The 21677-nt window shown below is 44.7% G+C and overlaps 1 protein-coding gene across 2 annotated transcripts in view; it reads left to right on the top strand.

Annotated features, from left to right (window-relative positions):
- KIF26B (kinesin family member 26B) overlaps positions 1-21677 on the top strand; it is a 428220-nt gene that overhangs the window by 295285 nt on the left and 111258 nt on the right. For both annotated transcript variants that reach the window (XM_074351720.1, XM_074351722.1), the window contains one exon: positions 6183-6366. In XM_074351720.1, coding sequence (XP_074207821.1) covers positions 6183-6366 — 184 coding nt within the window. The remainder of the gene's footprint in view (positions 1-6182; positions 6367-21677) is intronic.

The following is a 21677-nucleotide window of genomic DNA, read 5'->3' as shown; positions in this document are numbered from 1 at the left end:
TATTCAATATCTTGTAGTAACCCATAATGAAAAAGGATATGAAAATGAATCTATGTATGTATATGTATGACTGAAACATTATGCTGTACTCCAGAAATGGACACAACATTGTAAACTGACTATACTTCAATTTAAAAAATTAATTAAAAATAGTGCAGTGATGGAGGCACACTAATAACATACAGAAGCGAAGACCACACTGCAAAGCAGCATCTCGTTAAGTGTTAAAACCTAAGTCACATACTCTCAAGACTAATTGCTGAGGGCTGAGGTTGTTGATGAGGGCAACTTGTAGATGCCTTGATGAATGGGGACATTTTTAAGAGGAGAATAAGGGTAAATTCATAGGGATGATCACTATGGGTTGATGCTGTGCAGAAAGTTGCAAAAATCAATCTGCTTTCAAATTATAACCGCGTCTGGCTATAGTGTTTTAACACAATGTTGTCTGAGGTTCATGGTCAGCCACATTTTGCCCCCAGCAGTAAACATTTTATTTGATGTCGTGTCATGAGTTATCTTCCTGCACTAATGAAATGAATAATTTGCATAAAAATCAGAAACACCCCAAGACCCATATGCTTTTCAGTCTCTGAAGACATGGAAATGACCTCTGTGACAGCCAATTAGAAAATGGAAAGGTGAAAGAGGACACTCTTTATTCTCTGTTTGGAGACTTTCCAAAATGACTCACATGCTTCCTGGCAGTGCCAGAATACTTTTAAATAGGCGTTACTGCAAAATGAAGCATAACTTGTGTTTTTTTACATGTAGATGGATATCTTAACTGTTGCCAGAAGCTTTGCCTCAGACCACTGGTTCTTGTCACATATCCGCCCTATTTATAACCTGTTTTATTTTTGTCTACCCCTGTGTCACTGACCCCATGGATTTCCTGGGAGCTGCTGTGATCTGTCACGTCATTGCTCATTATCAGACAGTCTTAATTCTCAGAGCATAGAAATATTTTACAATGGCACACGAGCCATCGTAGCCCGTGGCAGCCTCAGCCATTGTCACATTAAACTGCAGCTCAGATTGTCTTCCACATGCTGACGGTGGCGATTTTACTGCTCTCATCCCCCTCCTGGGTCAGGACCCTTTCTGGGCAGCAGATGCAGCGGTTCTGAGGGTCTCACCCTGCCCTCCTTGGGAGCAGTTTTTCAGTTGCTATCTCACCAATCAATTACTTGGGTCCAATTTAGTAGAGCTTAAATGACCTCTTAATTTTTATAAACCTTTTCCCACCTATTCGAGCATCTCACAGTTGAATAACCCCCTCAGACAGGATGAAATGCTCTCAGGATGTGGTTAGCAACACATGGTGCCTAGAATTTTTTTAAAGGACAGGGAATCCTTTAAAACCAGCTGTACTGCCTGATATTCCTGCCTGATACTCCCTAAGGAAAGTTCTATTCTTCATGAAGCTAATCATTCTGAAAATACTGTTAGGTCAATATTTTAGTAATCCCTAGACACGAAGGGTGGTAGACCCCAATTTAATTCTCATGAAATGCACGTAGAACAAAGGAATTTCCACTTAGACTCTCCATAATCCTGAAAAATCCAAGGTCAAATAGTCTATCACACAAATGCCAAAAAAAAATAAGTCAGAAAAACCCCTTGAGCTCCCCCTCAGTATATAACTGAGGCCTCAGACTCTCCTGCACTTAAGCCAATTAAATTCACTAGATGATTATTTATCTCTTTTAGATCTGGGTAGATGTGGCCAATGAGAACAAGGAACCGTCCCATGTGAAGGTCATCCAATTCTCAACTGATTCCTGAATTCAGATGCCATCATATTGATGCGTTAGGGTAATTGTCTCCTGTGTGGGATGTGTAAGGTATGGGAGGGGAGGTAGAGCCCAGAGGGAAGAATTGAGCTCACTAGGTTTAAATTCTTGCTGAGTTCATGCTGTTGCCCTTCTCTTGATAATGCGGAACAAGAAGCCACTTTCTTCATAGGTGTTCAGTGAATATTAATTTCATCTTTTTAGCGAAGCTACCTTTTTTTCTTGAAATAAGACTCAGAGAATTAAATGAAGCCAGTGGATGTTTAACGAAGGGAAGAATGGCTCTAGGAAATCTGGGATACTATCCATGGTAAGAATGAGACAACTAAATATTGCTTCTAATAGCTTTTTAGATTAATATTTTGTTGTTTGAAATCTTATAAAACAATCCACTCATTTGTTCTTTTCCCTACGATAAAAAAAGAACTTGTAAGGCATTCATGGTACAAAGTAACTTCTAACCAAAATGTCTTTACCTTTTCAGTTCTTTCATGACTGCTTCTCCTTCATGTCACTGAATAATACAATTATACATGAATGATTTCTGTGCCTTAACCTTCTCCTATCTGCATGTCATTGAAGTGCTATACAAAAAGAGCAGAGGCTGCTGACTTCCAAGAAATCAGAATATATAAAATAGAGATCAGACAGCTGGTGATGATAATCTCGAAATTAAAATAAAATGTTCCTAGACAATATATAGCTCTAAAGTGTGATTTCTATTAATTTCTAAATTCTAGAATTTCCTAAGATGCTTATTTTAATACATGCTTTAAGAAGAAAATAATTCTTAAATGAATTCTCCAAAGAATTGTCCCCATTACTGTTTTTCTGCATTAATGCCAACTGAGGCTTCCCTAAATGGAATAGAGATTCCAGGAATCATTTCAGAATCCCTGTGTTGGAAGAGACTTCGGAAATCATCTGATTTTTCCCAGTGCATGTTTTCATCTCCCTGATCTTCCCTACTTGTGGTTTTCTAGCCACTACTTGGACACTTGCAGTGACAGACGCTCACTATGTCATGAAGCAGATCCATCACTAATGGGTTGGTCCAGTTTTCAGAAAGATGCCCCTTTCACTTACAAACCCAAATATGCCTTTCACCTTCCTGTTCATATTTGACCTGCCTGCTCACACTTCACCTGTTTTGCTACCTGTTCAAAGATGATCTGGTGCAGTATGGGGCTCATAGACCTGGATTCAGTCTCAGCTCCACTACTTACTACTTACTGTTCTGTTCCTTCAGGGTACCGTCTATCAAGTACTTCCTGTGTACTAAACCCTTTACGTGCATTCTTATTTAATTTTCACTAAAAGTCTGTAAAGGTAGATAATATTTTTGTTCCATCTTACTATGCAGAAACTGAGGCTTGATGATCATGTTATAATAATGATAATGATGATGACAGTATTATTGAATACCAATCACATGCCAGGTGCTTTGCTAGGCTCTTCGTAGGCATTATACCATTATCAGAATTTAAATAACTGGCCTATTATCTACCTAATGTCTGAAGAAGCTGGGTGTTCAAATTCAGGTCAGATACTCAAAAGACTCTGGATTTAACTCTTTAAGCCTCATTCCTTTGTCTTTTCAGTGGGAGTACTATTATCTTCCTCACAAAGTTTTCTGAGATTCAAACTAATGGCCTATGAAATGATGTAGCATTCTTGCTTGAAAAATACTTCCTGTCACATTTCATTTATTCATTTCTTTAAAGGCAGCTTTTTAGAAGACCCTTCCTTCCCTTTTCTCTAGGTTTATGTTTTCCAGGATAAATGTCTCCAGTTCTTTCAGTCTTTGGTCAGTCATTGAACAAATATGTGTCAGCACTCTGCCCAGTTGGAACGTACATTCTAGGGAGGACACAGACAGTAAACAATAAATCTGATAACTCAGTGAATCCTCTCCCATGTGAGAAGAGAGTAAGTGCCACAGTGGGGAGGGTGGGTGGTGAGGCACGTGGGGTGAGTGAAATTAGGGCACTGGGAGCCACTTACTGTGGCTGTGTAACCAGTTACCCCAAAACTTAGTGGCTTAAAGCAACAATGATGGTTTATCATACCTCTTGGTTTCTGGAGCTCAGAGATTCGGACAAGACATAGTGGAGGTGGCTTATGTCTGCTCCACGATGCCTTGGGCCTTGGCCAGAAGACTTGACAGAAGGCACCTGGAATCAACAAAAGGATCATTTACTCACATGTCTAGTAGTTGACACTGGTTGTCGACCGAAGTCCTCAGTTCTTCCCCATGTGACCTGTTCCACGTGACCTGGGCTTTCTCACACTGCGAAGGCTGAGTTCCGAGAGTGAGAGAGCCACGTAGAAGCCATATTTCCTTTTATAACCTAAACCCATTGACCATACAACATCATTCCCACTATATTCTGTTGGTCAAGGCAATTTCCAAGTTCCATGTGGGTTCCAAGAGAAGGAAAATAGGACAGAAATCCAACAGGCTACTGCCTCTTCTAAGCTGCCTTTCAGTGTCACTCACTTCTCTCTGTCTCTGCATTTGGACTAGGAACCCCCAACTGGTGGGGCAGTGGGAACCACAGCAACTCCTTGGCCCTTCTGCCACCATCCAGAAGAACCCTAATGTGAATGGATAAACACCACCTTTCAGTTCCTAGCAGACCATCGTCTTCCCCCTTCAATTCTGCTATGTCTATAGGCAGCCCAGCTGAAAGCAGTAAGGGGTCTTTGAGCAGAGGCGCAAGTGTCAGAAGCCTGTGATGCCTACTGACACCTCCGGATGAGTCACTGTTTGTCCAGGGAGAGACTCTCACAGAAGTGTGAAAACTGCCGAGAGACCAGTCATTGAATAATTCCATTCCATCCTCATTTTTAGCAAGAAACACCAGGAAGGGTGGCAATGAGAGCATGAAAAAAAATTAGTCCTAGTTTTTTCCTCTTGCCGACTGGAAAAAGAGAACACTGGCAATCTAGCGCCCTTCATTTTTCATCATGCTACAGTAGAGTCCCTGTAGCGTTCCCTAAGTTTGGCACATGGTAGTGGGGCTGTCGGGGTATCATTCCTCACGTAGCCCGTTCCTCTGTGTTTCACTCCTGTGAAATAGATGTTCAGTTTTACAACTAAGAAAAATTAAGCTTTGAAGCAGTCATTCTATTTGCTATATTTATACAGTGGCCATTTTGTAGCTCAGGGGATTTGTCAAAAGCATGGCCATTACTGATACGAAATTAAAACTAGCCAGTCCAGATCTTAAGATTCGGATATTAAGATGGAAGGCACGGGGAAGGAGGTGCCAAAAAAAAAAAAAGTGCTGACTTCATCTTTTTGACCTACCTCGCTTGTGATCTGTTTTGCAATTGGTAAGAACAGGGGACGGATTATAAGGTTTTGATCTGTAGTATAAAGTCATGGCAGTCCATGTGCTTTAAGTAGCAGGTTCAATGTTTGATGGCCTTTGATAAGGAAACTGGAATTCTTAGAACAAGAGTGTAGCATGAAAACACCAAGAGTGAAACCAGAAATGGGTCTGTCATAGTCTGTGAAATTTCTTTGTCTCATGTCGCCCCTTGTCTTGTTTGCCCCTCTTCTCTATGGTGAGATTATTGTGTGTTAGGTGTTGCAGGACCTTTGAGTGATGGAGGATGTGATGTAAACAACCACTGTTATTTATGATGCCGGCGTCCTCCCTCCCCCGTTTCCCTGTGTGTGTCCTCTGTCACCTTTGTTGGTCCTGGCCCCTCACCCCTGCACATGCCATGAGTTGCATTTTGTATTGAAAGACTGCCCTGCACAAAAGCCTGCTTCCTGCACGAGCAGCGCCTGGTCTCAGCGCCCTGCACCTGGGCTGGCGTTTATTCTGATTCGGTGTTATGTTTCCAAAACACTTGGATTTCTACTTCCCCACTGCACTGGGGAATGTGTTTTTTCTTCCACAACCACATACACTTAGGGCCTTGAGTGGTCACCACCTGGTTCTTTCATCAGACTGGTTTGGATTTTACAAGGTGTTGGAGTTTCTAAAAAACTCCTACGGTCTCTCACCCTTAAGTTAACACCAGAAGTTATGGAATGATTCACCTACTAGGTGATGCTTATCCCCAAGGTGCCCAGCTCTCTTGATGCTGAAGCTGAGTGTCTGTGGATAACAAACAATTCTCTGTAAACTGCATTTCCGGGACCACGCGATGCTGTGGCGTTGTTCTGCCATAGAAGTGAGTGGGCAGCTCCCTGGGGTCACCCTGTTGCTGTAAGGGGCTACCGCTGGGCACTCGGAGGGAGAAGAGAGAACCGTGAAGCTGCAGTAAGAACCAGGGAGCTTCTTTAAGAGAAGGAACATCAAGCAACCCTAGTATATCTGATACCCTACTTTTTCCTTTATTGAGCTTGTTCTGAATTTTTCCCTTCAGAGCTGCCCAGAAGTTAAATCTATCTTCTAAGAAGAAGAAACATCGACCTTCCACTTCCTCTGCTGCCGAGCCACCCCTCTTTGCCACCAGCTTCAGTGGGATCCTGCAGACGTCCCCTCCCCCAGCCCCACCCTGCCTGCTGAGGGCCATTAACAAGGTGAAGGACACGCCAGGCCTGGGCAAGGTAGGCACCATGCGTCTCGGCGCTGGCTCCGCACGTGCGTGGGGCCCTGCATCCGGGGAAGGAAGAGAATGAGGGCTCGGTTTGCTTGTGAAAACAAGGTGACAGGGAGGAAAGGAGACAAAGTGAAATTCGTTTGGAAGTACCGTAAAATTTTCTTTGGTTATATGTACTCAGTAGTAAATAAGACATTCCAATTATTGGAGATCCAGTTTGATTTTGGCAGAAAAGACCCCAGCCTTGTATTATTTGACAGAACTGTAACCAATTAAAGAAAAGACCGCAAAACACAAGACGGAAGACAGAGGCAGGAGGCCAAGAGACTCAGTACAGGAATAAGACATAAAGATGCCTTGTAATTTCCTGGTGACATTTTCATTTTTTCTCTCCTTCAGAGAAATCACAACTTCTACTTTTGAACCAGACCACTGACGGGATTTCTGGGGAGCATTTTCAGTTGCGCCATTCTAGCCAAGAAATGCAATTTTGAATTTTTACAAATCCTCAGAGATGAGGAACACTGTCATGAGGTGTCAGAACAGCATCACAAGACGTTGCCCAGCTGTGTTTGGGATAACTTAGTTTTTAAATGTCATCTCTAAACTCTCTCTTCTGAGAGAAACATCTGCATGAAGTAACTTATGGCTTACTCTTCAATTGGTAAATAATCTGGAACTGATAGAAACATTTAGCTAAAGAAGAGGTGGCTGCTTTCTTTCTTTTACTTTCATCAGAAGTAGGATGATGCAAATGATCTTGCCAGTCCCTTTACTTACCATGGCTCGTCTTGGGAAGTTGCAGGTCTTGCTGAAGGGACTGGCTGCTAAATCCTAGATGAGGGTTTTATTTCTTTAGGATATTGATTCCCTTTCTCCTTGACCCTCAACGTGGTCATTCCCAGGCTCATAGCCTCAGCTTAACTCAGAGGTCCTTCTGGAGTTCACCCTGGCGCCCTCTGCCCTTCTTCCTTCGTGCTTCTCTCATTTTTGGATTTCCCCTGCCCCCTTCCATGCTCTCCCACCCCCAATTTCACCACCCACTGGGAAGGTGCTAATTTGCTACATCATTCTTTTCAACGGTGTTTGCATTTTAAGATTATGTTGAATAGAGTGATGCTTATTCTAATGGACAGCATCCAGTCCTGGAATTTTCCATGGCATTGGGCAGGGCTTTCCCAGGCCCAGAGGTAAAGCAGGAAACAAGGCAGCAGGGCAGTGGCCTGGGCTCAGTCTGCAAGGGCTACTCTAGCATCGCTGGCCATGGAAGGTGATGGAGAAAACCATCTGACCAGGACTCCCATGGGTGGGAGCAGCTGAGGAAGGGTCGCGGCACCCCCATGGGGGCATGTTATGTTCATAACGGATGGCTGATAGGCTGCCCTCTAAGATGGGTGGGTACAAGTAACTGTGGGACTTTTAAAATTAAAAAAAAAATTTAATTGTGGTAAGGTACACATAACCTAAAATTTACCTTCTGAACCATTTTTAAGTGTACATGGACTTTGGTTTTGCTGAGGAGTTTGGAACTTTAATGCCAGAGCTGAAGTGCCCTGGACAAAGGGACATCAAACTGCCATTCCAGTCTCCTCTTGTCTTCTGCTCTGAGAGACATCCTCCTTCTCTTCTGAGTACATGTGAGCCAGTATTTAAATGCTGTCACTCTAAAGAGGTACCAGGCTATCAGCCAACCTGGGCACTCATAAACCCCAATATGCTTCTGTCTAGGACACCTTGAAATGAGCCACATAAGGAACTGTCTTCCGGCATTTATAACAATGACCCAGTCTGTGGTTCCTGAAAGGGCTGATTCAGATACAGATGGGCCTGGGCCCCAAGCCTAGGGCTTTCTGTGCCCTCCTTCCCCAATCCTGACCCCTCTCCCTGGAATTCTGAGACAAGGAGATCTGGGCACTAGGCAGGGGCTGAGCCAGCAGGAAGAGTGTTAACTGCCAGGATGACCCAGCACTGGCACCAGCATCGTCTGGAGGGCACTAGTGCCATCTGACTTCATGGTGTACTCTATGTAGTGGCCAGACTGAAGTATAATTACAAGTAAGATAAGCAGCCTAGGACCAGGTATAACTACATTTAACCTTATGCTCATTTGTAAACTAAAGCTTGCAAATCATACACTTATTTTTCAATGGAATATGCTATCCCTCCCACTCATTTGCAATCCAATGTGCTCTTCAGAATGGGAGAGGGTAACTTTAACCAGCCAGGAAGGACAAGGAAGTGTTAGTCCAAAGAAGTGTGTCAAGGATGGGGTCCCCAGGCTGGGTATCACAGAAGATAAGATCAGGTATGACTTCTGTCTGGCCAGTGGCCACATGGCAGCTGTCCTGCTGAGCGCGGGGCTGGGGACATTGGTGGAGAGGAATGACAGCGCGAGGGGGTGCTCTCTGGAAGGCAGCGTAATCATATATTTCACTTGAAGACCTGTGTGTGATTGGAGCGAGAGCTCCGTCAGCATCTCTGCCCTCCTGCCTCCTCTCTCTAAGGAGCATCCGCTTCACAGGATGCAAGAAGGCCTTGCCTCTGCCACGTGGCCCTGAACTTAGCGGAGTCCCATTTCCCAGACTCAGCTCCCCCCACCCTGCCCCATACTCCACTCTAATGAGGAGCTGCAGTTCCCGCCCCGCCCAAATGGAAAAATCCCTGGTCAGTTGAGCTCTTTTGCATAATTTACATATTAGCATCTCAAAGAAATACAGTGGAGTTTAATATAGAACATAAAGAATTGGTGCTGTATGTAAATCATTACCTTTGAAGTAGAAAATCTTGACTGAATTGCCAGAAACAGCTTAATTATTTCACCTGAGCTGCAGTCTCCTGAGGTGGGGGCAGGGAGCCAGCCCAGCCCAGCCCAGCCCCTCTTCTCATGCCTCAAGCACCCAAGGACTTTCTTGGGAGACCTGTGGATTGGCCTTGGTGGGTTTCTTTAGAGCTACCCTCTTGTTTGTAGACAAGAAAACTGAGGTAGGTCCCAAGAGAGCAGGAGATGTTCCCGTGCCTCGTGAGTCAAGCCAAGAGTCAGGACCTGTAAGACATTTTATTTTCTGTATCTCACTGGGCTGCTGCTGGATATACATGACCTTTAAAAATTTGGGTGGAGAAAGAATACAATAGGGCCATGAATAAGTTGGGAGCCAGTTACCTTCATCCTGTGGAAAGGACACCCAGCCTTTCTCAGAGTCATGGTCCAGAAAAGGCAGTGACTGGCAAGGGTGGATACACTGCCACTCAGAGACACCCACCCACACTCCCTCTCCCTCCCACCCCTGGCTGTTTCCAGCAGCAGCTGCCCCTACCCTCTAGCCAGAGTCTTTGCTGGCCACTGAGCACTTCTTGAGGCAAAAGCTTTTCTGGGGGCCCCGGTGATGGAGGAACTTGAGGTTAACTTTAGTACACTTGGATCTCAAGCACAGCACACATGCAACACAGGAAACATCTTAGCACCTCCAGCACCTAGAGCAGTACCTGGCACACAGCAAATATTTATTAAGCAACTTCTGTGTGTCAGGCCCTGTCTGGGCACCAGGCTTGCAGTGAGGGACAGACAGACAGAATGCCTGTGCCCACATCCCTTACAATCTAGTCATGACAACAGGCAGTCTTGGACATCTCACTGACTCATACCAATATGAAGGACAATTTGACTTAAGGAAAAGTTGGAATCACCTACTTACTTAAAGTAACTGTCTTACTTTCAAGCTACATAAAGAAGCAATGCTACTAAGTGGTCATGCAGAGACACTGTTAATGAATAGATAAAGATAATGAGTGGATCAAAGCAGCTCAGTCCCTGTTTATATTTCATGGGTTTGGCTTTAGGTAAATGATACTGCTAATCTGTTTGAAAATGGTTCCTTCTCCTAAGTCAGTAAATGCTCTTCATGAAATTTGTTTGCACAATTAATTAACATCCATGTTTAAGGTTCATTTGTTAGTGTGTCACAGATTAATGTCACAGCACTTAGTGTTGGATTACAAGCTTCTAGGGCAAAGCGTATTACCTGTTTAACTCACTCTGAATATGGCTCTGCAGCCCCACCGTGGATGCATACATGCTTGTAAAGGTGAGAGTGAAAATGGTGACCATCATATTGGTGATGGTGACAATCAACTGGTTAATTCTCCTCTTCCTGGAAGAATTACTTAAGGGGAATACATGAAACTGGAAGGGGAAAGGAGCCTTCTTTTCCTTCATATTCTCCAGGAATGATTCAAAAGGAAGGATTTTTTTTTTAAGGTACTAATGTAGCTCTTATTTGTTTATTCAACAATTAGAAATGGCTGGTGTTGCTCTCTCTTGTTTAGGAAGTGATGCCAGGTTATACCAAGGGGAAAATGTCATGCCTTCCAGCCCACCAAGGTCTGGCTTATTTAAACTGTATGCAAATTATCAAATTCCTCATTAGCATTCTTCACTATCATTCCTCATCCTGAAGCTTTCGCAGAGAGAAGAGGAAAGACTTGAGTCAGCCTTTAAAGTATTCAAATATGATGTGAAATTCTGGATCCCACTACTCACCAGTGATTACTCCATTCTTAAACACTTACAGACAGTAGAAAGGAATGGTGAGCTCTCCATTTTGGTGGTGTTTGAGGGGGTAGGAAGAAAAAGACTGCATAAATAATATATGCACATTCATCAGGATAGCTGGCCTGATAGCTTTGTAAATTGAATTGTTAGCTCTTCTGGGAAATAAAGTTGTGTGACCTTCCACTCTCTAATTACAGTTCTTTTCTGTGCTCGGTTGGTTTTGGTTGAGTCCACTAAGCTCTTTCTTGTTTTGACCCCTCCTCCACCCTGTATCTCCAGAGAAAGGAGACTTGGGGAAAATGTTCTGACTCATTAATCTTCACGTTTCTTTTTCCCTGGCAGGCAGAGGTGTCTACTCCTGTCCTAGAGTCTGTCCACCCCCACTGCACATCCCAGGGATCAGGAAATGCAGGTGCCGCTGCTGGGAGGGCTGCGCTGCTTCTGGAACTTACCTGAATAGCTAAGTGATGGGGAGGGACTTTTCCCTACACCCTCTGCCACATTCCTCATGAATTTATCAGGCTTCCTAATTGCAAAGGAAGGAAAGTATTAGGAAGATGTTCTCCAGTAAAGGCCACTGGACAGAAAAGTCATGGTAAAACGTGTAAAGGAAAGTGCAATGCCATTTTTGTTCTTCATTATTAGTGTGACTGCCTTTAATACAATTGATCAAGTTGTATAGATACAATTTTCTGTTGGCTTCGTTGTTAGAAGGAGCAGCACATTTCCTGTTTAATTACATCAGATTTCTGATAGAATGGCACATTACTAAAGGTAAAATACTCGTTTTCTGGCTTTCTTTGCCTGAAATATCTACACGGAGCGCACTGTATGAAAGGACTCCTGGGTAAGCAGGGAGGCAGTTTGGTCCTGCAGCCTGTAGTTACCTCCCGTCCTATACCCCAGGTCTGCTATGGTAGCTTTCAGAGCACAGAAAGAGGAAGAGAATTTTACATCCATTTCTAATGGAGATTCTACATTTTCCAATTCTATGAACGTCCTTTGTCTGCTCCAGGTAAGGAGCTGAGTCATCAGAAAACCTTCTGGTTTAAGTTTCAGGGACATGAAGCCTTCCAGACACTGACATCTACAGCTATACCACCCAAGAAATGGGTGTGGGCAAACCAGCATTCAGTTTCTTGCTGAATATCCTTTTCAGTTTCTGTCACTAGGTTTTAAACTTATTGAGAAAAGGAATCCTATTCTTTTCATCTTTGGAGCCTTTCAGTGCCAGCCTATGTAAATAGAACACTCAAAAAAAGTTAAACATTTTTACATAATTCTGTTTAGTGCTTGTGACATCCAAACTGGGCTTTCAACACTAGGTAGAATCCATCCTACAAGATAGAGCTGTTATAATGAGGCAGGAACACCAAGAACATGTAAATTACAATGCCCTAGTGGTCCTTGGTACTGCTTACTCCCTCCTCAGCACCTGAGTTGCCCTGGGAGGGCGACGTCTGGGAGAAGATGCTGCCTAGTGCTGCACCCTGGCAATGAGCAAGCGCTGCCAGCATCCCTCACTGAGGAATTTCCCCAAAGACCGTCTTACCCAGTCCTCCCACTGTGCATATGAAGAAACTGAGGCCCAACAAGATGGAGTAGTTTATCAACCCATTTATGTGAGAGAAGATGGAAAGTTTAAGCTTTGGGGTGTGAAAGATCATGAAAGTCATGAAGACTTTAAGGCAGAAGTTGACTGAGTGATTCTTAATCTTTCCCCCCATTTTGTGACTTTCAGCTTCAATTCTATGACTCTTTTTTTAGGTATTAAGTAGAGATGGTAGGCGTGTGGGTGTGTACATGTACATGCACACACATGCATATACTTGCGTAGGAGGCAGAAGATGATTTTTTCTAAGGGGGCTTTTGAAAGGCTATAAACCTTTATCATAATTGGAGGATAGGTTTGGGGCCTCCTGGAATACCTGTAATCCCTAATTAGTATCATGACTTATGGAATGAAAACATGAGATAAAATGAGGGAATTCTCTCTGGAATAAATGCCACTTTCTCAATTAAACAAAGGGCAATAAGATGGATTATAATGCCAGAATAGGGCTTTTGATCATTCTTTGTCCAAAAATCACATTTTAGTCAGGCTCAGCACGATTAGACAATTACTGATACCGAGTATGGGAATGGTAGGTATATTTTAAGCTAACATTTCTAACATCTTATCTTTCTATGTCTTTCTCCTGCTAATGGCTGAAAGAAAAGTTAATCATGATTTGCTATAATTATCCCATTAAAATGGGATTGATAGTAATGTTTTATAAAAAATGGTGAGTCCGAACTGCTGAGTTAATTAGAAAGTTGTCCTTTGTGCCTCAGAGTAGGAAATGCTATTCTTGCCTACTCAGTGACTAGCATAACAAAACATCTGAATTCCTTTCTAATGCTTCATTGAACTCAAATGTATCATTATGGAGGGGGGAAATCATTCTGATACATTCTTAAAAGCAAAACATATTTTGCTTCAGATTGTTAAATCGTTTCTGAAATACAAATCCTCTGACTCCTCAGAGCCACCACGTGTAGGACTCCCTGCAGTCTCTCATGTGGCTTTACAAGTTTGTCTTAGCTCTGTTCTGTAAGGCTTAGTCTATTCATGCTGCTATAACAAAAATACCACAGACTGGGCGACTGAAACAATGAAAACTTATTTCTGTCAATTCTGAAGTCTGTGTAGTCCAAGGTCAAGGTCCTGGCAGATCTGGTGTCTGGTGAGAGCTCCCTTCCTGGTTTGCAGACAGTCATCTTCTTGTTGTTCTTCACACCATAGAGAGCACGAGTGCTCCTATAAGGACACTGATCCCATTCATGAGGGCTCGATCCTCATGACGAAATCACCTCCCAAAGGCACCACCACCAAATACCTGCATGTCAGGGGTTAGGATTTCAATATATTAATTTGGGGGAGGGGACACAAACAAGCAGTCCACAACACTGACCTCTATATAATAGCATTGAATTTGAATATTTGATTTTCTAGATGAAACAACAAGAAATACAACCATGGCAGTAGATTTAGAGCTAGGGACAAAATTCCTTCCAAGTTGCTTTTCCCATTCCCTTGGTGTTGCCTCTGTGTTCCATGCTACAGGTAACCATTCAGGTAGAAATTAGGTCCATTTGCGGCTCAGCTGAGATCTCTTTGCCACCAACAATGAATATTTGGTGGATGTATTAGTGGAGCACTGAACCAGCTGTAGCTAATCAGAGGTTTGTTCTTACTGGAAACAGTGAAGATAAAATCATTCTGTTTCCCAGTGCTAGCTTCTTAGGTTTGTCAGTTCCGTTGTACACCTTCGGGAGTCTGAACTCACAACATCACGTGGTGGGAAGGAGCACTCTTGCCAGCTCCATCCAACGTTCCCAGGTGGCCTGACTTCACACCAGGGCCCTGTAATAATTGCTCATCCCCCACACCATCCCACTTCGCCCCCAGAGCAGCACACCTCCGCTGTGTTTAAGACCCTCTCTGTATCTGAAGACCCACAGGCTGTTAGCTGGAGCAGCTCAGGCCAGCATGGGGCAAAAGGCAGAGGATTGAGACCATGTAGTGAGTTTGGTTCTAGAGGGTACAGATGGAGGAGACTCTGGGAGCCGGTCATGTCTCCATGAAAAAGTCACATGTGCCGTGGAGTGTGAGGGGAGCATGGGATGGGGCAGAGTGGAACCAATTTGTAAACCTCTAACACACTCACAATCATTGTTAAACGAGTTGCTGTTGGGTCTTTCTCTCTGAGCCTCAGACAGGAAGCCCAGAGGAAGTTATCTCTATGGGACCTTTTGGGCTTTTTTCTTCTTTTTCTTTTTTTGCAGAAAAGGAGGGCTCTTTTTCCCCTAACAGTTGTTTACTTCAGCAGCCTGGCCACCTGCACCACCCCATCCCCACCCTTGAGTGTGAGAAAGAGGACAAAGGATCTTTGGGAAAGTATTAGCCCGCGGAGGAGCTGAGGGGCAGGGTCATCCTGTCATCATGAGCTTGACCTGTTCCTCATTCTAAGTATTTTGAGAAAACATTTCACCATGTTTGTACTACGTGAAAGGCAAAGTTTTAAAAACCCAATCAATAAAATGCTCCGTGCGCTGTGTTGTCATGTAAAGCAGTGAAAAGTTAAAAATCACTGGAAATGGGACGATTAGAGAGGAGGGAATGTTGGTCTGCCTTCCCCCCGCGCCCTGTCCCCCATTCTATAAAACATGGTAGAAATAGCACCCTACAGGCACCTGGCCCAGAAAGCTTGCTCTCATCTACATGTCCCGCTGTTTCTCTGCTAAACTTCTGCTTGACTGGTTCTTGCCCATCCCAGGGATATGCACAGAAATGCCACTTCCTTGAGGAAGATTTCCCCAGTTGGGTGCCCTGTTATATGCTTTCATAGCACCCTAAGTTTCTCTTCATTGCATTCACCATCCTGTGGATAACTGATCTCCATCCTTTTATGTTTAATGGTTTCCCATTGGCTGTAAGCTTCACGTGGGCAGGGCCGTGTCTCTCTTGCCCTCCTTTGAATCCTGTGCTAGCGCTCAGTAAACAGTAGGTGTATTAGCCAGGACTCTCTAGAGAAGGAGAACCAACAGGGTGTGGGTGTGTGTGTGGAGAGAGAGAACACACACAGTTATCGAGGCTTTCAAGTCCAAAGTGTGCAGGGAAGCTGGCAGGCTGGAGACCCAGGGGAGAGAGTGCTGGCAGAATTCCCTCTTCTTCCAAGGAGGTCAGTCTTTTTCTATTAAGCCCTTCAACTGCTTGGATGAGGCCCATTTGCATTATGGAGGGTCATCTGCTTTCCTCAAAGTCTATTGCCTTAAATCTTCATCTCATCTAAAAAATGCCTTCACAGAAACATCTAGGATAATATTTGACCGAATATCTGGGTACTGTGGCCCAACCAAATTGACACAGAAATTTAACCGTCACACTAGGTAAATGAATGGATGGATGGAATCATGACCTGGCTGCCCATACTGCTATGATGATCCTTCACATCTGTACAAGGCCTGTGGCTTACACCCTCTTTCACCCACATTGTCTCCCTGGATCTTTACTACAGCCCTGGGAGGTGGGCAGTGGTGGGCAGGGGGGAGCATGAGGACCTGCTGATAGGTGAGATTCAGAGAAGGTAAGAGACTCCCCAGAGGCATCACAGCTGGCTTTTCAGGGTGGTTGGGCACACCCTACATCTTTGTTTCCAGTATTCTTTTCAATCAGACAACATAGATTGGCCATTTCTTTGTGCCAGGCAGTGTTTTGAGTGTTCCATGTGTATTAACTTGTTAAATCCTCATTACACATCTGTGGGAAGGGTCTGTTATGATTACCCCCACCTGACATCTGAGGAAGCTGAAACAGATGTGAGGAACCTGCCCAAGTTTGCCTGCCTGGTCTGTGGTGGAGCTGGGATGGGAGCCCTGGTTCTGGGACTTGGGACTTGTTCCCCAGACGGCTACCTGGTGTCATCTCTCTGCACACTTCATATGTTGTCCTTTGGCTTCAGAAAAGGTTCAGTAAGCAGACGTTGTGGCTGTCATGCTACAGCTGTGTTAGTGGGATGGTGACCGCAGGCAAAGCAGGAGCCAGACCACCCTCCTGCAGCCAGCGTCCCACCCACCGCGAGAGCTTCGTAACTGTCACCGTCGTACTTTGTAGTGAAAGCTGTATGTACTGCCGTTTGTAGCTCCTGTTTCCATGCAGTACACAAGCCAGTGAAAGTAAACTAATATTCCAAATGATTTTTTTAAAGGCCAAAACGGTTTTTGTCAGTGTGTCCTAAATTCCGTGAGGGAAAAGGCCGTTGTAATCTAGCCCTACTCGAGTGCTGACAACTCCGAGTCAGAGAGAGGTGGGGACAGGGTCGATCCCTGGAGCTGATTTGGCAGTGAACCCCATTCTAGACTCTGTTGAGCCATGTGGGTGCTTCATTAGAATTCTGTGTCTAGAGCACCATCTCAGAGACAAAAGGAATGTTGGAATTTCGACTTTGGTTTAATCAGTATGTTGTGAGTGTGTATTGAGCTATGGCCTGCGGGGATGATGCTGGCAGAGACAGCCCTCCTGGAACCCATCCCACCTTCCTCCCTGGCTGGCTTCTGCTCTGAATTTTCCCTCATCATGGACCACTCTGTCTCCTGTGTCCACACCCACCCTCTCTTCCAGATCTAGCTAAGAGCCTCCTTTCAACAGCATCCTGGATCTGTTCCCCCAGCCAGCTCCCTGGTTTCTCTGATGTTTTGTACCCTGTACTGCCCCAGCACAGATTCTTCTCATTAACCATGTACTACTTTACATTGCTCTCATTGTTTTATGGGTATCATTTATCTCCTCCACAGAGTGTTTAGTCTGTGGGAGGGTGAGGGTCTTGGTTTATACTGCTTTCATATCCCCCCAAATGCTTAGCCATATGCCAGGTGTATAGAACTCCTTGAATTGAAAGACACTGAAGTAGAACAGTGATTTTATGATTTTTTCCTGCTTTTGCCTATTCCATACCTCTCTCACTTATCTGTCACCCATCCATCCATGTGTCTTTCTGTTGATTCATTCAAAAGATGTGTATTATGTACCCACTATGTGCTGATGACTTTGGGAATACACAGATGTGTTCAAAATGGTCGCTGCCCTTAAGAATCCCAGAAATTGCTATTTGAAAGGGTTAAAAATCATTATTTAGGTAGACAACTCAAACTAAAAATACCTATTATTATTATCATCACTCTGGCTTATCATGGCAGATACAGCTGAAATTTGTGCAAGATAATTGGCTTCCTGGTGAGTCTTCCCCCTCATTCCTCTTTACTGAGTACACTGTGATATTCCTAAAGTATTCATATTGCACTGTGATGACAACTGATAGTGCAGCAGGCAGGGAAGGATGTACTTTTGTTCCATTTTTAACACTTGGATGTACTACCTGATTCCCCTGCAATCACCTCGTATGAATGAATCACAGTGACATTTGCAAAATGTTAGTATTGATACAGACTCTCTCTTAAGAGAACTCCTATGTCCTTTGCTTGTGGACAGAATTCCCCTGAAAGGATGTGATGAGGAAATTGTACTTTTCCTGTCTGAGTTGGGTTGAAGCAAGGGGCTTGGTTCAGGTTTGTCTAGAAAGCTGTGTACCATCCAGGGTTATGCTCCTCTGTCCCCTCTGCCTTCTCCATTCTGCTTTGCCACCAAGGGAGACATTTCCTACCTTTCCAAATGCCTGTATTGCCCAGCTCCCTTTGAGAATGCCCCTGTTAAGATATGAGACTGGCATCGATGATCAGGGAGATTCTGAAGTTATCTTGAAAAGTATATGTGCTCCAAGGTGGTATAGTCTGGAATGGGGAAGGGGGATGGAATGGGGACAGGAGGGGAATGAAAGGGGTTTGTATTAACTGGAAGTGTTTTTAGTTTCAAGCAACAGGAACTCAAACTGTCAGAAACAGGAAATGACTGGAGGGATGTTGGTGTCTCATGGAACCATGCCCTGGAGAGTCAGAGAGGCCTGGAGCTGGGATCCACTCAGTGCTCCAGAATCTCATTCTCTGTCTTTTGTCTATGCTTCCTCCCACATTTTGGCTTCATTCTTCCATTCAGACTAGCCTTTCCCCTCCCTCAGCTGCTGACAGCTCTAAAGTATTGTATCTTATAGCTTCACCCCTCTTTTCTCTGGCTCTAAGCTCAAAATTCCAGAGAAGAGCTAGGGCTGGCCACAGTTGGCTGTGGGATGTAAAGAAGTACTTGTTCCCATTGGGATGTCAGGGTTGGAGTGAGGAGGATCATGTCCAAGTAGAAGATGCTGCCCTACAGGAAGGCTGAGCAGACAAGAGAAGGCTATTCTCTGCACTTTCAGAGATTTTCAGGAAGGCTCAGCGAGCATTTAGGAAGAGAGACCAATGCAGGAGATGCTGTGTCTCATATTTAGATGCAACCCAATCAGTATTTACTGAGGATTTACTATGTGCTTTTGAGATGAGGACTTCTTTAGGAGTTCATTTTGTGACCCCCTATTTCACCATCATTTAGCCGTGTCTAGGAGAGAAGACTGAAATGTGTATGCAAGAGAGCTTAGAGAAAAGAGACTATGCAGCCGTTAGCCCAGGGAGTGAAGTAGGGAGATGTGCACTGGGAAGAAAGTCTAAGACCTTTAAGACCTTGGAGGAGGACCTCGGCATCTCTGAGGCAGGTGAGCCCTGACAGTCTGTGATTCTCTCCGAAGAGACAGAGATGCAGCCCCCAGTCAGATCTCCAGGTTGCAGCAGCATTGATTCCGGATGCATAGTCTCATGTCTACCCACCAGTGCTGGCCACAACCTGCTTACTCTGTAGAACAAATGTTGCACAAAAATGCCCAAATTTCAGCATATTAGTCTTCATGAAAATGCATTGTTTCTTCCTTTACCTCACTCCCACCGTGGCTCACCATGGCTGTCACATTTCTCTAGGAGTGTGGGACTCACTACCAGAAGGGTGTCATCTCCCAAATTAATCCCATCAAAGAGTTACACCATGAAACATACAATTGGAAGGAGGTGGTAAGTGACATCTGTCTCAATCTAGGCCATGTTCTAACTCCCAATACCACTCAAGTAACACTCACTCAACAAACACTTCTGAGTACTTACTCAGCAATACCAGGCACTGTGCAGAAGACACCAGCAATGTGATGTGGACAGAAGCAGGTAGAGTGTTGGGTTTTTTTAGGTTTTCAGAGTTTTCCAAATATCTTGGATAATATCAATAATTGGAGTTCATATATATTAATCTTCAGTCAGCAGAAAATCTGAACAGATCTGTGGATTTTAAGTGGACTCGAACTGGAAGTCTGAGAGAGAATCCAGATCTCTTTGCCGAGGGGAAGCCAGAAGGATGCTTTTGCCATCTTTACTTTCTCCATTGTCATCACCACCAGTAGCATGATGAGTTCATGAAGCTCTGTGCAGTGTGGTGGAAGGAACATGGACTTAGAGGACATGCATCAGAATCCCAGCTCTTCTCCTTCATTTGCTATGTGACCCTAGGGAGGCGTCTTAGTCTGTTCAGGCTGCTGTAACAAAATCCCACCAACTGGATAGTTTATAAACAACAGAAATTTATTTCGAGGTTCTAGAGGCTGGAAGTTCAAGATCAGGGTATCGCTTGGTCTGGTAAGGGGCCTCTTCTAGGCTGCAGACTTCTCACTGTGTCCTCACATGGCAGGAGGATCAAGGGAGCTCTCTGGGGCTTCTTTAAAAGGGCACTAATTCCATTCATGAGTGCCCCACCGTCCCAACATAATCACCTCCCAAAGGCCCCACCTCCAAATACTGTCACCTTTGGGGGTTAGGATTTCAACATATATATTTGAGGGGAACATATGCATTCAGACCATAGCAGAAAGGTCTCTGTGGGCCTTGAGTTCCTGATCTGCAAAATGGGGAAAGTAATCATACTTTCTCACAGGGTAATAGCAAATCTTCAGTGACTGCTGGAGAAAGCAAGGCATGCAGCCAGATGTGGGCTGTGGAAAAGCCTGCTGTGGGCCCTGTGGAGCTCAGGACATGGTGGGAGGTTCTGGACCAGGAAAGGCTAGGACTGAGATTCTCAATGATCCAGGGATGTGGAAGCTTTAGATGGCTATTCAAGGGATGGTTATGGGGGATGTGAGTTCATATTTAGTTCTCAAACTTGGATTTAAAACTCTAAGGGGAAGAGGCACAGGTGAGATATAGGTATTTTGGGGTCAAGGTCCAAATTGAGGCCATTCTCAGAGAATGTCCATCCAACCAAAGATGAGGCATATAGTCAACAGCCCTCCAAGGATGAGGGGACAGAGGGGTGACACTGGGGACAGTAATAGCAGCTATTACTAGGATGCTGGTCACTGGCAACATTGGGTTCCAAGGACAAGAAATCCATCTTGGATACTAAGAAGGCCTCTGATTCTTAGAAAACTGGCCCCTAGGATCAGAGCCAGAGCACATGGAGTGGATGACTGCCTAGATGCAGGGACAGTGGGTGACCACCTGCAGCTTCTTAGGATCGTCTTGTGAAGGACAAGAGTGGTTCCCAGCCCAGCTGGGGACTGAGCCTGGATTGTGTGAACGGTGGCCCAGATTCTTCCCCCAGCTCCTATCCAGCTAATCGTATGGCTTCCCCTTGGAGCTTATTGGAAACCAGAATACTCACTGGCGGCTGCAGGAGGCTGCCCCTGCCCTCCAGCCCTGCCTGCCCCCCACCCCCTCAGACCCCAGTGAATGGTTTTCTGTGCTGCAAGGAAGGCACTTGCACTCACTTCCAGGCCTTTGGCCATGCTCCCCATCCTCCTCCTCAGCTTTTAATTCACCTTTCTTCTTTAGGATTGAATGTGGGTGTTATTCTCCCCAGGAAGTTTCCCTTGAGCTTCTAAGGCCTCTTGCTGTCCCCCCACACCTCTGCAGGCCTCCAATTCAGTGTTTACTTTGCTGTGTTGAGTTTGGCCCCCTTCCCTTCACCCTGGGAGCTGAAGACAGGCATGCATCTGACCAGGCCCATGCCCAGCCCTTCCTGCACGCAGTCGGTGATGGATAAATGTGTGTTCACTGGGGACCAGAGATCAGCACTGCAGGGACAGGGCGCCCACTGTGTCATTGTCTCCCCGGCCCTCTCAGAACATTGAGATTGAATCATTTCAGTTAACATTTACTCAGGTAACAACATAGTGCTTAGAGGACACATTTATTTGTAAGGCAAAATGCATGGCATTGTCACTCAGAATTCCTCTGGCCCAGTGTCTTTCTCACCCAGGCTTGGGAGG

This window comes from Camelus bactrianus, chromosome 23 (assembly GCF_048773025.1).
Source record: "Camelus bactrianus isolate YW-2024 breed Bactrian camel chromosome 23, ASM4877302v1, whole genome shotgun sequence".
Taxonomy (NCBI): Eukaryota; Metazoa; Chordata; class Mammalia; order Artiodactyla; family Camelidae; genus Camelus; species Camelus bactrianus.
The sequence above is the reverse complement of the archived record's forward strand: the minus strand, read 5'-3'. Positions and strand labels throughout refer to the sequence as shown.